This window comes from Triturus cristatus, chromosome 6 (assembly GCF_964204655.1).
Source record: "Triturus cristatus chromosome 6, aTriCri1.1, whole genome shotgun sequence".
In the NCBI taxonomy this organism is placed as follows: domain Eukaryota; kingdom Metazoa; phylum Chordata; class Amphibia; order Caudata; family Salamandridae; genus Triturus; species Triturus cristatus.
This window is the reverse complement of record NC_140589.1, coordinates 1,890,135,775-1,890,154,454: the sequence shown is the minus strand read 5'-3', so window position 1 is coordinate 1,890,154,454 and position 18,680 is coordinate 1,890,135,775. Positions and strand designations below refer to the sequence as shown.

Here is an 18,680-nt window from a genome sequence, read left to right as displayed (position 1 = left end):
TGAATAGGAAATGCCACGTTTTAACGCTAAAGCATCTGCTTTATACAACTAAGAAATAAAAAGCAAGCATTCCAGCATACTGTTAGAAGCGGTCTGCCTTTTCTGTGGGAAGAAATCTTATCTTGACAGTGACTTGGGCTTAAACAGTGTGATCAGCTTTAGTAGAAGTATTATAAATGCATGCAGCCAGGGGAAGTTAACAAAAGGTTCTGCAAGAAAACGAATGAACAAAGTAACTTGGCACCTGACCACTTTAAAGATATATTAAATACAAGAGATTTCAGAAGCGCTGTGCAGGTGAAACCTAACAAGGGGTGCTATTAGGGAAATCAAGAGTAAAAACCAGCCCACTTGGCCATAAACCCGACCCAAAACCCAGCCTACACACTGATTTGTCAGAGCAGCCCATCGGCACTGCCTGATTGCCCTACAGGCCAGTCCCTGCCCACTTGTGTTGCTGCTGTCCTCTGCCTTCAGTTGTCTTAAACTGAAATCAACCCTTTCACAACGTGCTCTTTGCTAATTGGCCAAAATGAATATTCTGCCTGATGCGCCTCTGCTGGCCTGGAGTTCTCTGGCGGACATGTCCTCTCCCCAGTATTGGACTGGCATAGAAAACTGGTCCAAGCCCCCCTAAATAAAAGTGGCCCACATTTACGGATTTACAGTGTTTTACATATTATGAAAAGAAGGGCGAGAGTTGTCTGAAAGAGTTATGGTTTCGTAACTTCACTGATAAGTGAGGCCCCCTCTGCTCAGTCTATGTACATTAATGGGCTGGACCGGCAAGAGACTGGGAGTGACACCACCGCCGCGTTGGGACGAGGGAGGTAATACCGGCCCATCTGCCTCCGAAAAGGCCGCTCAGGCCCCCACTGGGCCACTGGTGGAATCTGAACACGCACAAAAACAGCACAACTTGGCCACCATGCTGGGCAAAAAAAGACCCATAGCAGCAACTCAGATACCGGCCCCTCTCCCATTGCCCGAGTGCCCGCCTTGCCACCCCGACTCTGTTGCTGTCCTGGTGGCGCTTTGTGACCGGTCCCTTTCTCACTTCATGGCGGTGATACATAACGTGCCTATGTACAGACTGCATGGCTCGGTCTGACCTCAACTGCTCCACGTGTGCTCAAAATCCCGGCTGCATCGGACCACCTCTGGGCCTGGCACCGTGCCCACTGTATACAATGGAGCAGGGCCGGCTTTAGGGTGCTGTGATCGGTGTGGCCACACTGGTCCTGACCTGGAGGAGGGAAGCTGACCTGGGGAGTAAGTGTGGGGGGGGGGGGATATGTGTTTAGGAATAAATTGCCATTTAAAAGCATCTGCTGCTGAGTTCCTTGTGCGTCCAGCTTTCAGGCAGAAATAAAAAATGTCAAGATAACTTGTGATTAATGGTTCTGCTAGAGGAACAGATCGGAGATTTGTCTGGTGGCAGTTTTGACTCAACATAAAGTAGCGCAGAGGGATAATATGCCTGCTGCAAAGAACAGATCTGTATTTTATGTGGGTAGTGGAATAGTAAAGCCAGTCTTTACCAGCTCTTTAAAACAAATTAAATGTATGCGAGAGAAGGGCTATGGAGAGATGAGGGGCCCTTTTGCCGCGTGGTAGTGAGGGAATCCGAGGAGGATGTCTTGGGTGGTGGGATAAGATTGTCCCACCAGCGCAAAAGCGGGCCCTGTCCTGCAGCTAGTAAAGCCTCGCCCTGTTCAACTGTTAGTTATTTTATATGACCCAGACCTAGCGCACAGGAGCAACAAAAAGTGTGAAAGGGGACAAACCCCAATAACATCTCTCCCATCGCTCGTTTAGTTACATGATAAATGCACATCTTCCTAGGAAAGTCTGTGCTACTTAAGGCTTCTTGAAGAATCACCTCTATTCCCAAAGAGTATAGTAGGAACTGGAGGAGAGCTTCTCCGGATCATCTAACTCATCATCTTACGAACTCCAAGCCCATCCCTTCCACAGACCTTGAGGACAGCATTCTAAATTTAAATAAGTGGGTAGTTGATGCGCTTGACTTTCTTGCCCCTTTGAAAGCTATAAAGTCACATAAATCTCTTCCCTCTGCTCCCTGGTTTTCGGAGGAGCTCAGAACTAAGAAATCTGAATGCAAAAAATGTGAGCGCAGCTGGAGACTTAATTATTCTACGGCTAGTAAAGCAGATTATCGTGCGGCGTTTAAATATTATCGTAAACTCCTTATCGGACATAAAAGAGATTTTCTCGCCAATCGATTTAACAGTGCTAAAAACTCTTCGAGAGAAATGTTTAAAATAGTGAAAACATTCACTGATCCTTTACCTCTCTCCCATACTCATCCCCCTTCGCAGAAGCTTTGCAATAGCCTCTCTGAGTTTTTCGAGGAAAAATAGCACTGATCCATGCCTCCTTTCCTGAGCCTCGGGAGACGCCCCAGCCCCCTGGGGATGACTATCCGAGGTCGACTTCTAACATTGTGCTATTAGAATTTGCTGATGTTTCCACTGAGGTCTCTCTTCTTGAACTGCAGAAGTGCAAATCTGGCTCGCCAAGTGATCCCTGGCCAGCTAAACAATATAGTGCTCTGGCAGAACTCCTCAACCCCATCTGAACTCCATCTGGAATTCTTCACTTATACAGGGTATTTACCCTGCAGTTTGGAAACATGCTCTTCTCCTACCCATTCTAAAGAAAGTGAATGCGGATCCTGAAATCACCAGTAACTATAGACCTACCTCATTACTACCTGCTCCTGCAAAGGTCTTGGAGAAATTGGTCTATCAGCAACTGGCTGGCTTTATTGAGACTAATGATCTTCTTCATGACTCTCAATCGGGCTTCCGTCCCGGCTATAGCTCGGAAACAGCATTGATTGAAATGGCGGATGGTATACGCTGGGCGGTTAATGGAGGTTCTAGGGTGGTGTTGGTGCTGCTAGATTTATCTGCAGCGTTTGACACTGTCTCCCATTCTATCCTCCTGAATCGTCTTAGGGATATTGGCATCCAGGGCACAGTGTTGAATTGGATATCCTCTTTTTCATCTGATCGCAAACAAGTCCGGACGCACCCTTTTACTTCCCCTATTAAACCACTCAAGTGGGGTGTGCCTCAGGGCTGTGCCCTGAGCCCGCTCCTTTTTAATGTCTATTTGACCCCTCTGGCTGAACTGATTGCAGGGATAAAAATGATATCATATGCAGATGATACCCAGCTACTGTTCACCTTCCGGGATGTACTCACCTCCACTTTTGATCCGCTAAAAGAGTGCCTGAAGAATATTGCGACCTGGATGGAGCATAACTTTTTAAAACTTAATGCGGACAAGACTGAGATCTTGTTTTTTAATCAACCTTCTCCCCTTTCTTCGAGCCTGTGGTGGCCTGATGAATTGGGCTCTGCTACCCTACCCAAGGATTCAATTAAGAACCTAGGTGTTAGATGGGACAAACACTTGTCCCTGTCTACACAGGTTCAAACGGTGTTGGCCGCCTGTTTTGGCAAAATTAAAATTATTTAAAAATTCATCAATTATCTGCCCAATGCAACTCGTAAAACAGTGGTTCATGCACTGATAACCTCCCATCTGGATTATGCCAATAGACTATATCTGGGTCTTTCACTTGGCCTGATCCGTAGACTGCAGACAGTACAAAATGCGGCAGCACGGCTGATTTGCGGGGCACCACTACATCATCATATTACCCTGTACCTACAACAACTTCACTGGCTACCCATTGCCAAACTAATAGAATTTAAGGCTTTGACCTTAGTCTTTCGAGCTAGTAAAGGTAAAGGGCCGCTCTACCTAAGGAAGGGACTCCGTCCCTACCATCAAGCCAGCTCTCTTCGATCAAATAACAAGCATTTTCTTGTCATCCCTCGATTCTCAAAATCCAGAATGGGAGGTAAATCCTTTAAGGTGGGTGCTACCCAATACTGGAATAATTTACCTCTTGAGCTCCGCCTGATTCAGTCTGAGTTGGAGTTCCGTAGGTCTGTAAAAACCTGGTTATTTCGTCGCTCCGGTTAGCTTTGCTAACCTCTTGTTCTGCCCCTGTCTGCTTCAGCGTCGAGACACCCCGCTGGGGGTAGCTGAGCGCTTAACAACATTATTTTATTATTATTATTGAAGTAGTGGAAATATGGCAGTGCCACAAGAGGGCGCCAGGTGGCTGCTTGCTCCACATTGCTGAAATGTAAACATAGGGTAAACAAGACTCTTAAAATCTGCCTACACTGTTTCGCAAAATGTAAGCATTCCACTCCGCAGGTGGACTAGGTGAAAAGGGGTGCTCCAACACAGAAAACACGGTAAGCTTGGGCTGGCCACCGCAAATCACAGTCCAGGGATGTATAGATTACCCACAGGTATTCTACAGGCTGCCAGCAGCCAATCAGAAGGTTTGTAATCTAGTAATTCCCCAAAGATGGTAAACGTGATAATCAAGATACTTTACTTTGTTGCCGTTCAGCAGGATCACAAACTTTTCTGATAATTGCTGCAGCAGTAATCCTGCAAGGGCTTGTGGTAATTCCACACACATCCTGGTGATTATCGGAACCACCTGCGAGGGCTTGTGGTAATTCCACACACAGCCTGGTGATTATCGGACCCACCTGCAAGGGCTCACGGTATACCACACACATCCCCGTGATTATCGGAACCACCGGCAGGGCTAGCTGTAATACCATACACAGCCTTGTGATTATCGGAACCACCTGCAAGGGCTCACGGTATACCACACACATCCCCGTGATAATCGGAACCACCGGCAGGGCTAGCGGTAATACCATACACAGCCTGGTGATTATAGGAACCACCTGCAAGGGCTCACGGTATACCACACACAACCCCATGATTATCGGAACCACCGGCAGGGCTAGCGGTAATACCATACACAGCCTGGTGATTATTGGAACCACCTGCAAGGCTAGCGGTAATAACATACACATCCCGGTGATTATCGGAACCACCTGCAGGGCTAGCGGTAATACCATACACAGCCTGGTGATTATCGGAACCACCTGCAAGGGCTCACGGTATACCACACACATCCCCGTGATTATCGGAACCACCGGCAGGGCTAGCGGTAATACCATACACAGCCTGGTGATTATCGGAACCACCTGCAAGGGCTCACGGTATACCACACACATCCCCGTGATAATCGGAACCACCGGCAGGGCTAGCGGTAATACCATACACAGCCTGGTGATTATCGGAACCACCTGCAAGGGCTCACGGTATACCACACACATCCCCGTGATTATCGGAACCACCGGCAGGGCTAGCGGTAATACCATACACAGCCTGGTGATTATTGGAACCACCTGCAAGGCTAGCGGTAATACCATACACATCCCGGTGATTATCGGAACCACCTGCAGGGCTAGCAGTAATACCATACACAGCCTGGTGATTATCGGAACCACCTGCAAGGGCTCACGGTATACCACACACATCCCCGTGATTATCGGAACCACCGGCAGGGCTAGCGGTAATACCATACACATCCTGGTGATTATCGGAACCACCTGCAAGGGCTCACGGTATACCACACACATCCCTGTGATTATCGGAACCACCGGCAGGGCTAGTGGTAATACCGTACACATCCTGGTGATTATTGGAACCACCTGCAAGGCTAGCAGTAATACCACACACCTTCTGGTGATTATCCGAACCACCTGCGAGGGCTCGCGATAATACCGCACACCTTCCGATGATTTTTAGAACCACCTGTGAGAATTTGCGGTAATACAACACACCTCCCCATGATTATCGGAACCACCTACGAGGCTAGCGGTAATACCACACACCTCCTGGTGATTATCCGAACCACCTGAGGGCTCGCGATAATACCGCACACCTTTCGATGATTTTTGGAACCACCTGCAAGAGTTTGCAGTAATACAACACACCTCCCCATGATTATCGGAACCACCTGCGGGGGTTTGCGGTAATTCCACACAACTCAGTGATTATCGGAACCACCTACAAGTGCCCGCAGTAATACCACAACTCCCCATGGTTATCGAACCACCTGCGAGGGTATGCAGCAATACCACACATCTCCTGGTTATTATCAGCGGCATTATGGGCCAGAGAAGAAGTACGCAAATGGCTTGCGTAGAAAAACTTTCTGATGAGCCACCTATTGCAGAAATAGCTATTGGTAATTCCATTATCAGCCCAACAGTTACTGCAACCTTTACAGCTTTCTGCATTAGAAGAGAAGGTAAAACAGAAACTTCATACATTATAACAGAACCGGACGTTACTTTAACTTGCTTTCCACTGAAAGCCAGAGCACTTTGTGGAGAGCAGGTGCCGAACCAGAGGTAGCGCCACTGGTTTGTGCTAATTTTTGGACCCTCTTGGGCCTTTGGTATTAGACGCTTGCAGCCCCTTCTGTACTATATGGATTACGAAGGCACAAATGATAAGTCTGCACAGTCTGAAAGAGGGGTGGGGCCCTCTCATTTGCGTGTGACCTGCACGCTGGGGCGGCTCCTCCATTGAGGCGGAGGAGCGTCGCCCAACTGATTGAAATGCCCCTCCATGCTCCAGAGATCAAAAATCAAATGGTAATACAGTTAATGTATGACCATTGTATTTTTCAATAACCCGTCCCTAACCGAGCTTCAGGACGGGGGCGGAGCAGCTGCTGACTGGCAGCAGCAGAAGGAAGTTGGGGGCAGGGCACTTATGTTTAAAGTGCGCATGTCCCTGTGACCTGCTGTCTTGCGACGGCCAGCCAGACATGCACACTTTCAGCCTCTCCACCTGGCTGTCTTGGACAGCGGGGTTGAGACCGAGCAAAGGCCTCCAGTGCTCTTTAGAGCGCTGAGAGAGCCTGCTCCATCCAATCCTGGCGCTGCTCTTATGCTGCATGAGAGCAGCGCCAGGATTGGTTAGGGGAGTTGCTCAGGCCGGTGCTGAAGAAGTGAAGGATACCGGACAGGAGCGCTGACAAGCCGCAAGGTTAGTGAGTTTTTTTCTCTTTATGTTTTGAATGTATTTAATGTGCACGAAGTCGCCGACATGCGTTACTTTACCGTTATAAAGTTACGATAATGTAATGCATGTCGCCACTTTTGTTGATGTAATTTGCACCGCCACCCGTTGTCAGCAGGTGGGTCGTTTGTGGCACGTGGAAGCACAGTTCGTTTTAATAGGGCAACTCTGTGCCTGATTGTTCAAAAGTGGGGGCAGGAGCAAAGCAGTTGCAGCAGCAGCTCCTTCCAGTGGGAGGAGAGGCGTGTTAGTATTACAGTGCTATTTTTGTGGCCTGATTGTTCGAGGGAGCAGGAACCAAGTAATTGGAGTTGTGGCTCCTGCTGGAATTCTTACCTGCTTTTGATGTGTGATGTGCACCTCCCACCTAAACTGCTTTGTCTAACTTCTACTGCTGACCTGATGCTTTGGGCACACTAATGCTCTTTATATGACTACTTTGGCGGCAACAATTTTGAAAGCATTTAATTTGTTAGTGGGTGGGACAGTGCACACTTTGGGAGACATTGCCCGGGCACCTTTATCTTCTGTGACTGCACCTGGTTGGGGGCTTCAGTTGTTGTCTTTGCACACTCTGCTTTTTCCATGCCTTCTCTGCCCTGTGTTGGTGGAGTCGCCTGTTTGTCCCAGCCAGCACCCGAACAAAGGGGGTAAAGAGAAGGGAACAACTTGTGGAATTGTTTCATTGTGGGATGGTGCACTTGGCAGGGTTATGACATGTTTTTGTTTTTTTGTGAATGATTGTTGTGCTGCGTGTTAGCTGAGAGGCCTCCTAAGGCCATTGATTGGGCAGCGAGTCGTGTTCGCAGGGACCGGGATATGGGGAGGGTCATGAGGAGAGTGGACTTAATGGAGGAGCTATTGTCACTACTGCTGCCAGCAGCCCTTGCTTGGGAGGTCACTGCGACAACAGAAGTTCCCGCCCACCACTCCCTGTGGGTAGCAGCTACCACTGTGTGCATGGCCTGTGCTCAGGGTGTATTGAGAGCTGGGTGAAAGGGCAGACAGGCCATCGAGATGTTTACAGGTGGCACCACGTATAAACTGGCACAGTGACTGGTGACTGCACCCCCTGGGGGAAGAACAGAGTCCCGGGACTCCCCAGGCCGTCACTCACTGCACCCACCTGCAGGGACATCCCTGCTGGCAGCGGTGCTGTTTTAAACTGGCGCTCCATCTTTGACTGACGGCTGTGAAGAGCCGAGCAGGAGCGGAGGAGCGTTGCCCCGCCTGCTGCGAGCGCAGCAGGCATACAAATACATAAAATGGCTTGTCATGTATTTTTGTACAGTGCGACGTTGGGGGTGGCGCTGAAAGCAGCAAATGAAGGATTACAGCACTGGTCTACAGTGCGCATGACGGATTGGCTGGCCGTCTTGCGACGACCAGCCCAACATGCTCACTGTAGACCCAGCAATCCAAAGGCTATGAACCAGCCTGGGGATTCCTGGCACAGGCCCCAGCCTCAAAATGAGCGCTGGGTGAGCCTGCTCCCACCCATCCTGGAGCTGCTTTCACAGCATGAGAGCAGCTTCAGGATTGGTTGGAGTTGCTTCCACGGGCAGGAAGGAAGCTATTCCAGTTTTCTGATCATGGACAGTAAACGGAAGTGCTGCACTGGTGGAGTTCCCAAATGAATGGTGAGTTGTGCGCCTTTGCGCTTCACCATTTTCTTTTTAAGGTAGCTGCCACTGGAGGAGAGTGCACTTTTTAATTGGGTACAGTTTCCTCGTGCGTCCAATGAAGAGCGAACTGATATCCAATGAGGCCCCAGACGTGCCATGTGTAGATGAATCCATGTGAGTTGACTAAGGACACTTACATAAAACACTGTCACTCATTTAGCCTGTGCTTTGGTACTGAGCATGAAAATACCGGGCACAAAAAGCATTATCACCGGATATTTAACGTGTTTTTTTATACCTGTGTACTAAATAGTTTGGAATAATGTGTGGGAGCATGCCTATCGCACGCAGTTTGCCCTGGGAAGTTATTACTACGCACATCCTGTCTTGAGTACCAAAGCAAACTCAGAAGCAAGGCTATTTCTGCTTATCTTCTAATTAATCCACGTGTTAGTAGGACGGCAAATACAATTTGCGCCTCTTTTTAGCATTAGTGCATGGGTCTGAAGGAGCTGGTGCATGTGTGCAACAACCTGCTGTATTCTGCATGGGCATTTTAGGCTTGGCCCAAATTAAGTTGAGTGCACAAGCAAACAGTTTGTCCAAAGCTGAGAATACACCACCACAAAAGTGATGTCATTAGAAAAGAGTGGAGAGGGCTATGCATAGTAGTCTGGGATGGACTACATGTGCCACCTGGCCCGGTATTGTATATAGGGCGCACTGTCCTTGTTTGTGCCCTGGCACTCCTTCAAACTGGTTCACCAGGTGCAAACAGGGACAGTACACCCTATTACAATGAATGGCTGCCCTCATGGCAGCTGCCAACTCGTGCTTCCAGGGAGCAGTGTATTCAGTGAATTACAGAGTGACTGCATCCGCCTGCAGCGGGATGTCATGAGACTCCTTTTATTCCCTAAAGAGAGCTGCCCTAGTCCCACCTTATTCTGGCGCTCTTTCAGTGCACCTCCTAAAGGCACGTTTACCGTGTGCCCACATCTGTAATATGGCGAGAGCGCAGACGCAAAGTGATTCCCGCATTTGCCGACATGGCCCCATGCAAACAATGGAAACTCCCCTAAAGATGGCGCTGGCATAGTATTGGAGAAAGGGCTGCACAAGCATTTTGTGGCCCCTTCTGTAATACTTTAGAGTTGTGGGGGCGCATAAAGGAGGCACACATGCCCGTTGTTCCCCAGGGCACTATATGTAATACGGCCCCGAGTCTACAGTTTCCTGTGATCGTTAAAGTATTTAGTAAGAAGGTATGCACAAATTCAACTTACTGTGGTTTTGGTACAGTCATTTGCAGCAGGCTGCAAAGGATATTAAACTGAGAAAAAATGGTGCAAAACAGTCATGTTATTCCCCATTTCTTATCACTGTGGTCCTAATCAGGTGAAAAACGTGTCATACTCATTGCTAATGCTGTTTGCACCAGAGTGTCATGGTCTCCCCTACAGCCAGCTCACCTAATGGGAACAATGCCCATAGTTGAGCTTTGGGCCAGCCTGCTGCTTGTCTATGCTTGGCTTTCTTGTCAATATTGTTTACTTCTTATTTGACAATACTCCTTCCTCGTCTTCTGTTTGCCCTTCCCCTGGATCACTGCTTCCTAACACTCCATTTGATTGGGTGATTTGTGCCCTTCCACTGTATTTTTCTTCAAAACAAAATGGAAGTGCATGTCTTTTCTTGCTCTCTCCCTCATGTGTTACTTCATTCCTCAAATGCTCAATTCCAGCCTCTGTCCTCCCCATCCACAGTTTGTCCGTTGCTTCCTCCATCCATTCCAGATTTTCACCCCCTTTTTTTAAAAAATTCTTTTTATTGAGAGTTCATAAAAACAGAATAAACGATACAAAGTACAATTGTAATAGAATTAATACAGTACAAGGCACATAGGTACAAAGACATTTTCATTTTTCATCAATTTAGAGCTTGATTATAAAGTGCAGAGTGTAAAAAAAAAAAAAACCCACATAAGCTAGTTTCAACTATTCAGATCTTAATTATAAAGTGCACTGTGCAATTGTAAAGCGCAAAATGCATAATGGGAGACAGTCTAGCACACTATTCGTTAAGATAATATAGTTAAAATTGAATGCTGTCAGAAAATACACCAAGAAAAAAAAAAGACTACATTTCAAACACACTCCAAGACATCTCATATTTCTTAAGTGCCCCTGATCTCAATGCGTATTTTCTTTCCCTGCCCTGGATTCGTAGTAATTTTGCCTTCCAAGCCTGAAAAGTTGGTACTTGATCGGTTTTCCAGGACTGCAAAATAAGGGATTTGGCTATTAAAGAGGCTATGAAAAGGGACTCGTCGTATGAAGTATGGTTCACAGAGCAGCCTAGTACAGGAACTAAGTCGTCAAATATTATAATGGCTTTGAGCTCGGCAGAGAGGTATTTTTCAATTTCCTTCCAAAATGGCTGAATTTTAGGACATTCCCAGACAATATGTTTCCAGTTCCCTTTCTCCTCACACCGGAAACATTTATCAGCAACTAGGGGGAAGGTACTATGGAGATAGGAGGGAGTTCTATAAATCAACCATTTATTGTAAAATTGCATACGTCTAAAATTCGCGCCACGGAAAATTGTTTTATTAAATGTATTTATCTTATCCCATACAAGCTTATTGATTACAATATTTTCCCTCTTTTTCCACCTCTCAATGATCCTACTAGAGACTACCTGCCCTTTGTCCTCTTTTAATAATTTAATCCAGATACTCATCTTTTTTGGAGTTTTATTGTTCAAAGCTGTCGAGATACTTTCCTTGTGGTATAGATTTCCTATATCCAACTCTCTAAGCCTTGGATTGAACATACAGAAAGACCAATTCAAGGTGGAGTAAGAATGATGTACCTGCCTGGAGACTTCCTCCCATGACTTCCACCTATTTCCGGTGAGGAAGTCTTCAATCTTCACAAAGCCATTTTCTTTCCAGAGGTTTAATATTTTACTATCCATACCTCCCTCTTCTCCAAAGTTAAAGTTGTTCAAATCCGTTGTATTACTTATTCTAGGAATGGAGTAAAATTTCAAAAACTGAGTTTTCTGTTTGAAAATCCGCTGAAGGGACTTGTAACGAACTTTCTTTGGATCTTTTGTGATTCTAATCGGATCAATTATTTTTACTTCTGACAGCATCTTCTTCATAAAGAAATTGTCTACCTCGTTAGTGTCTGAAAAGAAAAATCTAAAACTATGATGTGCAAAGGATGCAAAATAATAATCTCTAATATTTGGAAGGTATAACCCTCCTTGTGCAAAAGGAAGGTATAAAGTGTCACGTGCGAGCCTAGGAGATTTTTTAGCCCAGAGAAAGGAGGAGATCAGGGCGTCCACTTTATTAAAAAAGGAGACCTAGATTGCGCAAGGTGCGGCATCAAACAAAAAGTTAAAAAGAGGTAAAACCGACATTCGTATTAATGCTGCTCGCCCTATTAAGGACAGGGGTAATAGAGTCCAGCGATCTAAAAGAGACCCAACCTTTTTTAACAGAGGTTAAAAGTTCAATAAAAACAGATCTTCCAGATTATCCGATGAAAATATTCCCAAATACCTCTTTGGGGATGGGTTGTATATTTGCCTGAATTCTGGTAATAAAGTGTCTACAGTGCAGTTTACTAAAATAATTTCCGTCTTGTTAACATTAATTTTATAACCCCCTAGTTTTTGGAAATCCGAGAATATTTTTAAAATTTTCAATTGACTCGAGGGTTTAGAGTCTAAAAAAAGGGCAATATCATCGGCTTCCTAACACTCCATTTGATTGGGTGATTTGTGCCCTTCCACTGTATTTTTCTTCAAAACAAAATGGAAGTGCATGTGTTTTCTTGCTCTTTCCCTCATGTGTTACTTCCTTCCTCAAATACTCAATTCCACCCTCTGTCCTCCCCATCCACAGTTTGTCCGTTGCTTCCTCCATCCATTCCAGATTTTCACCCCCTTTTGTAAACTCCTCCACTGCTGCCCACCCCACTCTCACTTCCCATTGCTGACCCACCTTACATCCCACCTGCACCTTTCCGCCCCATCTGTTGCGGTCCTATTGTTTATTATTTATTTATTTATTGAGAGAGCATATCACAGCTGCCAGGGGCTCCTTCTTAATGTGGTTTCTAACACATTTAACATCCTTTCTTTTAATTTGCATTCACTGCTCCAAGATTTGCTTCCTCCATGGATGCACCACGCAGTTTGTACATGTATGTGTGGTGATGCGTTTGCACAAAGACATCAGGCAAGCCTGCAATCATGATGCAAACAGCTGTATGCCTGATTATGCATGCATGCGCTTGTATCCTCATGCTTTTTTTGCTTTTTTTGTCAATGCTGAAAAGCATTGGCATGGAGCATTGTTTTCCTCTTTTTGCCGATGCTGACACAGCAGTAGCAAAACCAATAATTCTGTATTGGTACCCTAAAGCCGAAACCTACTGGCTTTTGCAGTGTTTGGTTTACAGTTCTTAATACCTGAGATCTGAGGGATTCCAGCTTAGTCCTCTGAACGGCTCAGTATTCGATAGATACAGACATAAGCATGGTGAATTAGACCTCTCTAAGGCCTGATACTAAAAATAAGTCTTACGTCCGTACAAGATATATCCAGAAGGTAGAACCGACTCTCTGCCCATTCAGTCTGTGTACTGTGCCCCATGTTTCATGAAGCGATGAAATGCCTGCTCACTCTTCTCTTTTCTCCTCCAGTAGAAAATACTTCTCGGACAGTGTGCCAAGTTGTGAAATTATCTGGTGAAATACAATGTCTGTTATTACAAACTACTATGAAAATGTACAGCATGCTAAAACATTTGCCGTGTGCCAGGTTTACCAGCATATTTGACATGTTTGCAGTGAGGCACAACATTTAGCACACAGGACATATGTACATTTTTGATAGCACGTGACCAAAGTACTCCAAATTCCATGCAGGTGCTGCTTTCACCATGCGGCACACATGTACCACCATTGAGGTAATGGTACTCATAAGTGATATCATTGTGAGAATCCTACCTAAACCCCAAGGTTCTATGAAGCGGCGCCCCACCATGGTGATGTGTTCATGGATTTTATCATATCGATAAGATTCCAGGCCCACCATGGTGATGTGTTCATGGATGTTATCTTATCGATAGGATTCCAGCCCCACCATGGTGATGCGTTCATGGATGTTATCGTATCGAAAGGATTCCAGGCCCACCATGGTGATGCGTTCATGGATGTTATCTTATCAATAGGATTCCAGGCCCACCATGGTGATGTGTTCATGGATGTTATCTTATCGATAGGATTCCAGCCCCACCATGGTGATGCGTCCATGGATGTTATCTTATCGAAAGGATTCCAGGCCCACCATGGTGATGTGTTCATGGATGTTATCTTATCGATAGGATTCCAGCCCCACCGTGGTGCTGTGTTCATGGATGTTATCTTATCGATAGGATTCCAGCCCCACCGTGGTGCTGTGTTCATGGATGTTATCTTATCGATAGGATTCCAGCCCCGAGATGGTGAGCTCCAGTGTTGTGTTTCTCTTTAAGAATATAGAAACCAGGATGACTGACGTCTTCTTTTGATTTTCTAGATCAAGGATCCATCACTCCAGCAGCAAGCCCCGAAGAATTGGCAGCAAGGCTCACTGTGCACGAGACATCATTAAGAGATCATTTTGAGATCATTCCTTCGTGTTTTGAAGAATTGTACCAGCGGCCGCCGAGGCCATTGAAACAGAAGAGATACCCTTCAGAAAACATTGTGGATGAGCCCTATGAATGCACATTTGATTTCAACGAGTTGACAAACCCTCTTTTTGAGCAGACGGTCCGTAAAAGACAAAGGTTATTCCACTGCCCTATATGTGGCAAGAGCTTCCGTGAGAGGGACAATGTTCTCAAACACCAAAGGATCCACACCAGTGAAGAGCTTAGGAAGGTCTTCATGACTCCAAGGTTCTCCAATTCAGCCCAGACACACATTGTGAAAGAAACAAGGTATAGGTGTAACCAGTGTGAGAAATGCTTCTCCAAGTCATCTCGTCTCCGAGTTCATCAGAGAATCCACACGGGAGAGAGACCTTACCAGTGTAAAGAGTGCAAGAAGTTCTTCATCAAAGACTCACACCTGAAGGTTCACCTGAGAATCCACACCGGGGAGAGGCCGTACCAGTGCAGGGTGTGCGGCAAAGGTTTCTCAAAGTCATACAATCTGAAGGTGCATGTGAGAGTCCACACAGGAGAGAGGCCCTACAAGTGCCTTGAATGTGGCCGGAGCTTCAGTGTCAACTCAAGCCTCTTGGCCCATCAGAGGACTCACACTGGGGAAAAGCCCTTCATATGCCTTGAATGTGGGAAAGGGTTTCGGCAAAAGTCAAGCCTCATTGATCACCAAAAAACCCACCGAAGAAACAGCAAGGCACAGAAGCAGTGGGAGCAACACGTTCAGTTACTGACATTTTCCTCTGACGATGAAACCGATTAACAAGATAATCCTGATCTCTGGATTGTGAAGCTTCTGCAGAGTTGTGATGCCTTACAAAGCTAGTATGTAGGTCTAGTCTTGAAAGATTAGAAGTGTTCCTCATATGTAGGTACTTTCTGTCCAGACAAATCCCTTATAGACATTTTCAGGGACGTTGTCCACTAAGAGCAATGTCTGTTTTGTAAACTTTTAGTCGATAATTTCCAAGACAATCTTTATGAATTTAAAGACAACAAAGGAAGTCCATCCTATTTATCTTGAGAGGTCAGGTGTGAAATGAGAGTTAAAATAAGAAATAACTTTCTTTACCTTGGCAGTATATATTGCTGTGTTTTTTATTTGCTGTATTTTCAGCATGGCAAAACATTGAAAAAAGAACACTGTCATGCCACACCCAGGTGCTGCTCTTGTGATTTTGTGTGTGATGTTTGGGACCTTCTATGGCGCTGGACTTGTTTGATAACTCAAGGAAAGGAGGTCAGAGAAGATGGAAAGTACTCGGAGGCCAATAATGCAACAACTTCTCTATCCCAGAAAAGAGAATGCCCTAATGGCGTTACCGGTTTGTTCAATTCCCATTTCGAATAACGAATAGCTCTAAAGGTGCTTCAGTTACACCATTTGTTGACTGCTTCAATCGTATAACACCCATGAGTGGTGAGTGTGTCCTTTGATACCGAAAGGAAACCCCCTGCAACCACAGAGCCCAATGTTCGAACTCCCTGTTGTCTGGATCGCAAATATCCTACTTTTTCACACTTTTGATATGATGAGACCTTTCTGCGCTTTGTTTTCATTTTACGTAGTTGTTGGTTTATTACTAGCTTCACATGTTTATCAGTCCCTCCCGTTGAGACAAAGAATCACAATAACATTGAAGATGTTGACAAAAGAGATCAAACTGCACGTGGTGTAACATGGCATCTGGGGCCAGTAGGGATGCTGCTTCTCCTCAGGTCATGCTGCAGATGCAGCATTTTGTGTTAGTGGGGTTATTAACAGGAAGAGCTAACAGCAGATCTTGTTGCTCAATCTATTATATCAATATTGGATAAAGCACCCATGTGGCTTAAAGCACAAGCTGATTCTGGCAGGACTGTGCAGTTCCATCATTCATGCTTTACATACCACTGCAAACAACTCAGAGATTTAGTTAATTATTTTCTGCTCTCCTCACCCATCTGTCATAACACATTTCCCTTTATGGTAAGATGACTCTTCCATTTTGTAAACGCTATTGTCATTGAGTTTTTAAATTTATATGAATGAATGCATATTTGATTTTGTATAGCACACAGCTACTCAGTGAGTGTATTGCGCTACGACAAAAAAACAGACGGAACGTTGGACTTGTAGATTAATCAGGTGAGGTTTCCGGGCTTTTCGCAAGCTCGCTTCATTCTTGAGGGCTCTGAGTCGAAGCGGGAGCTGGGTACACACATCTTGGCAACAAGTACAACAAAGAAGGCACACCCCTGTCGCTTTCTGCAACAACGAGCGACAGCAATCATCTGAGCATTCCTGGAATGCAGAGCCCTGGTTGGACAATATTCAATGACCCTCTCATTAGGATACTTGGGACCTGTATAGGAGAAAGCTCGATACACGATCATTACGGCTTTGAACGTCACTCCCTTAGAACTGGCAACCAGTGCAGTTGTTCCCAAAGGTGGGACATGGAGGACGTTTAGACAATTTGAACAGCAGGCGGATTTCCGTGTCCTGCACCATCTGCAGGCGGTACACAATATACTCTGGAATACCCTGGTAGAGGACGTTGATATAGTCCAGTCTGGACAGAAACAGCGCTCTAACCACCGTTATCCAGCCATCCAAAGGAAGGAAGTCCAGGAATTTCTTCCGCATTCTTAAAATCCAGAAACAGGATTTCACCACTGCTGCTATCTGGACTTTAAAGAGAGCTGTGCATCAAACAGTAATACAAGGTTCCTTGCAACCTCCTGTGGCGGGGGAGGCAGAACACCACTGCTTGGCCAAGTGCCTGTCCAGCTTAGAAGAGGTTCAGGACCAAACAGCAGTTTTCTGTCTAGTTCAGGTGGCACTGTATGAGATTAGTTCTAAGCCAATCCATCACTGCTACCATACAGGATGTAAACATTTGTTTAGCATTGACTGAGCAGCTGCGTATCGTCCACATATGAGACAATTTTGATGCCGAATGACTCTTCTAAAAATACCAAGGCCACTATAGAGATATTAAAAAGAGTGGCCTTCGGTGAAAAGCCACGTGGTACCCCACATTTGAATGATTTCTCCTCTGAGTGGTAGGGCTTCATCCATACTGCTTGCTTTCGCTGCTCTAAAAAAGACCCCAGCCATTTCAGAGCCATTCCACCCACTCAAACTGTCTCTAGCCTATGAAGGAAGATCTCATGTGAAACAGTATCAAAAGCCGCTGATAGATCCAGCAGAATTAAAGCAACGTTGAGTGCAAGATCTAAACTAGAATCAATGTATTCTGTTATTTCCAATAATACTGTTTCAGTGTTATGCTGTGCTCGGAACCAGGATTGGGATGGGTGCAGAATGTTTTTAGTGGTTAGAAACTCTGTTAGTTGTATATTCACAATCTTTTAGAGAGTCATCGAAATGGCTGGTAGCAGAAAAAACGGTCTAAATTTTGACAGGAGTTACCCAGTACGTTCTTTCACATTCTATGGGAATGCCCGGTGATTCAACGATTCTGGGCAAGGGTAGTTGCTGTGATGGCTGAGGTGCTGGGCATACACATACAACTAGAGCCACGTTGGCTCCTGCTGGGCATTACCTGGGAGGATAGATGGCCAATACACTCAAAAACCTGGCTTATGCTCGCTGCGGGGGTGGCTATGCTCAACATTGCTCGGATGTGGGGTGCAGGGACATCTCCCAAACTATCAGATTGGAAGGCAGATATGGATTGGTGTCACCTTGCGGAGAAGATGGTGTATGAGAGCAGAGGCTGCCCTAAGAAGTGGCAAAAAATATGGAACCACTGGGGGAAATATAGAGCTTAAGAACATCGAGACCAGATGGGGGAAGCGATAAAGTTACAAATGACTTTGGGGAGGAAGTTGTCATGCGTGGCGTGTATGACCATTAGTGGTCTGTCCCCATGATGCCCTTACAAGATGTACTGTGTGCTCTAAAGGTCGACATGTTGTATGTTGAAGATCTGCTTGGAACTGTTTTTGCTTGTTTCCTTTTCAGTTTGTTTAATAAAAAAATCTATATAAAAAAAATATTTTGACAGGATTTTAGGGTCCGCATTCAGTTTCTTTAGCAGGGGAATTACATTTGCCCTTTCCCAGGGTTCTGGCACTAATCCTGCCTGCAATCACGGCGTGAGTAGCTCTAAGTATGCTGGACCAATCGTCTCAGCAACTAGGTTCAAAATATGAGGGGGGAACCGATATGACGGAGTGCCCGACTTGAACATTCTCACCTAAGATAGTCATTCAGTTCTTCTTCCATAGAAGGCCGAAATTGTAGCCGAGGGTAACATTGGGCAATGGGGCAGTTACATATTCTCTTAGTATTAGGCCACAA

The 18,680-nt window shown here is 45.7% G+C and overlaps 1 protein-coding gene across 1 annotated transcript in view; it reads left to right on the top strand.

Moving 5' to 3' along the window:
• Positions 1-18,386, top strand: part of LOC146822318 (uncharacterized) — a 389,625-nt gene extending 371,239 nt beyond the window's left edge. The window contains exon 9 of the mRNA XM_085613397.1: positions 14,239-18,386. Within this exon, the coding sequence (XP_085469523.1) occupies positions 14,239-15,131 (893 nt within the window). The 3' untranslated portion in view covers positions 15,132-18,386. The remainder of the gene's footprint in view (positions 1-14,238) is intronic.
• Positions 18,387-18,680: the final 294 nt, after the last annotated feature.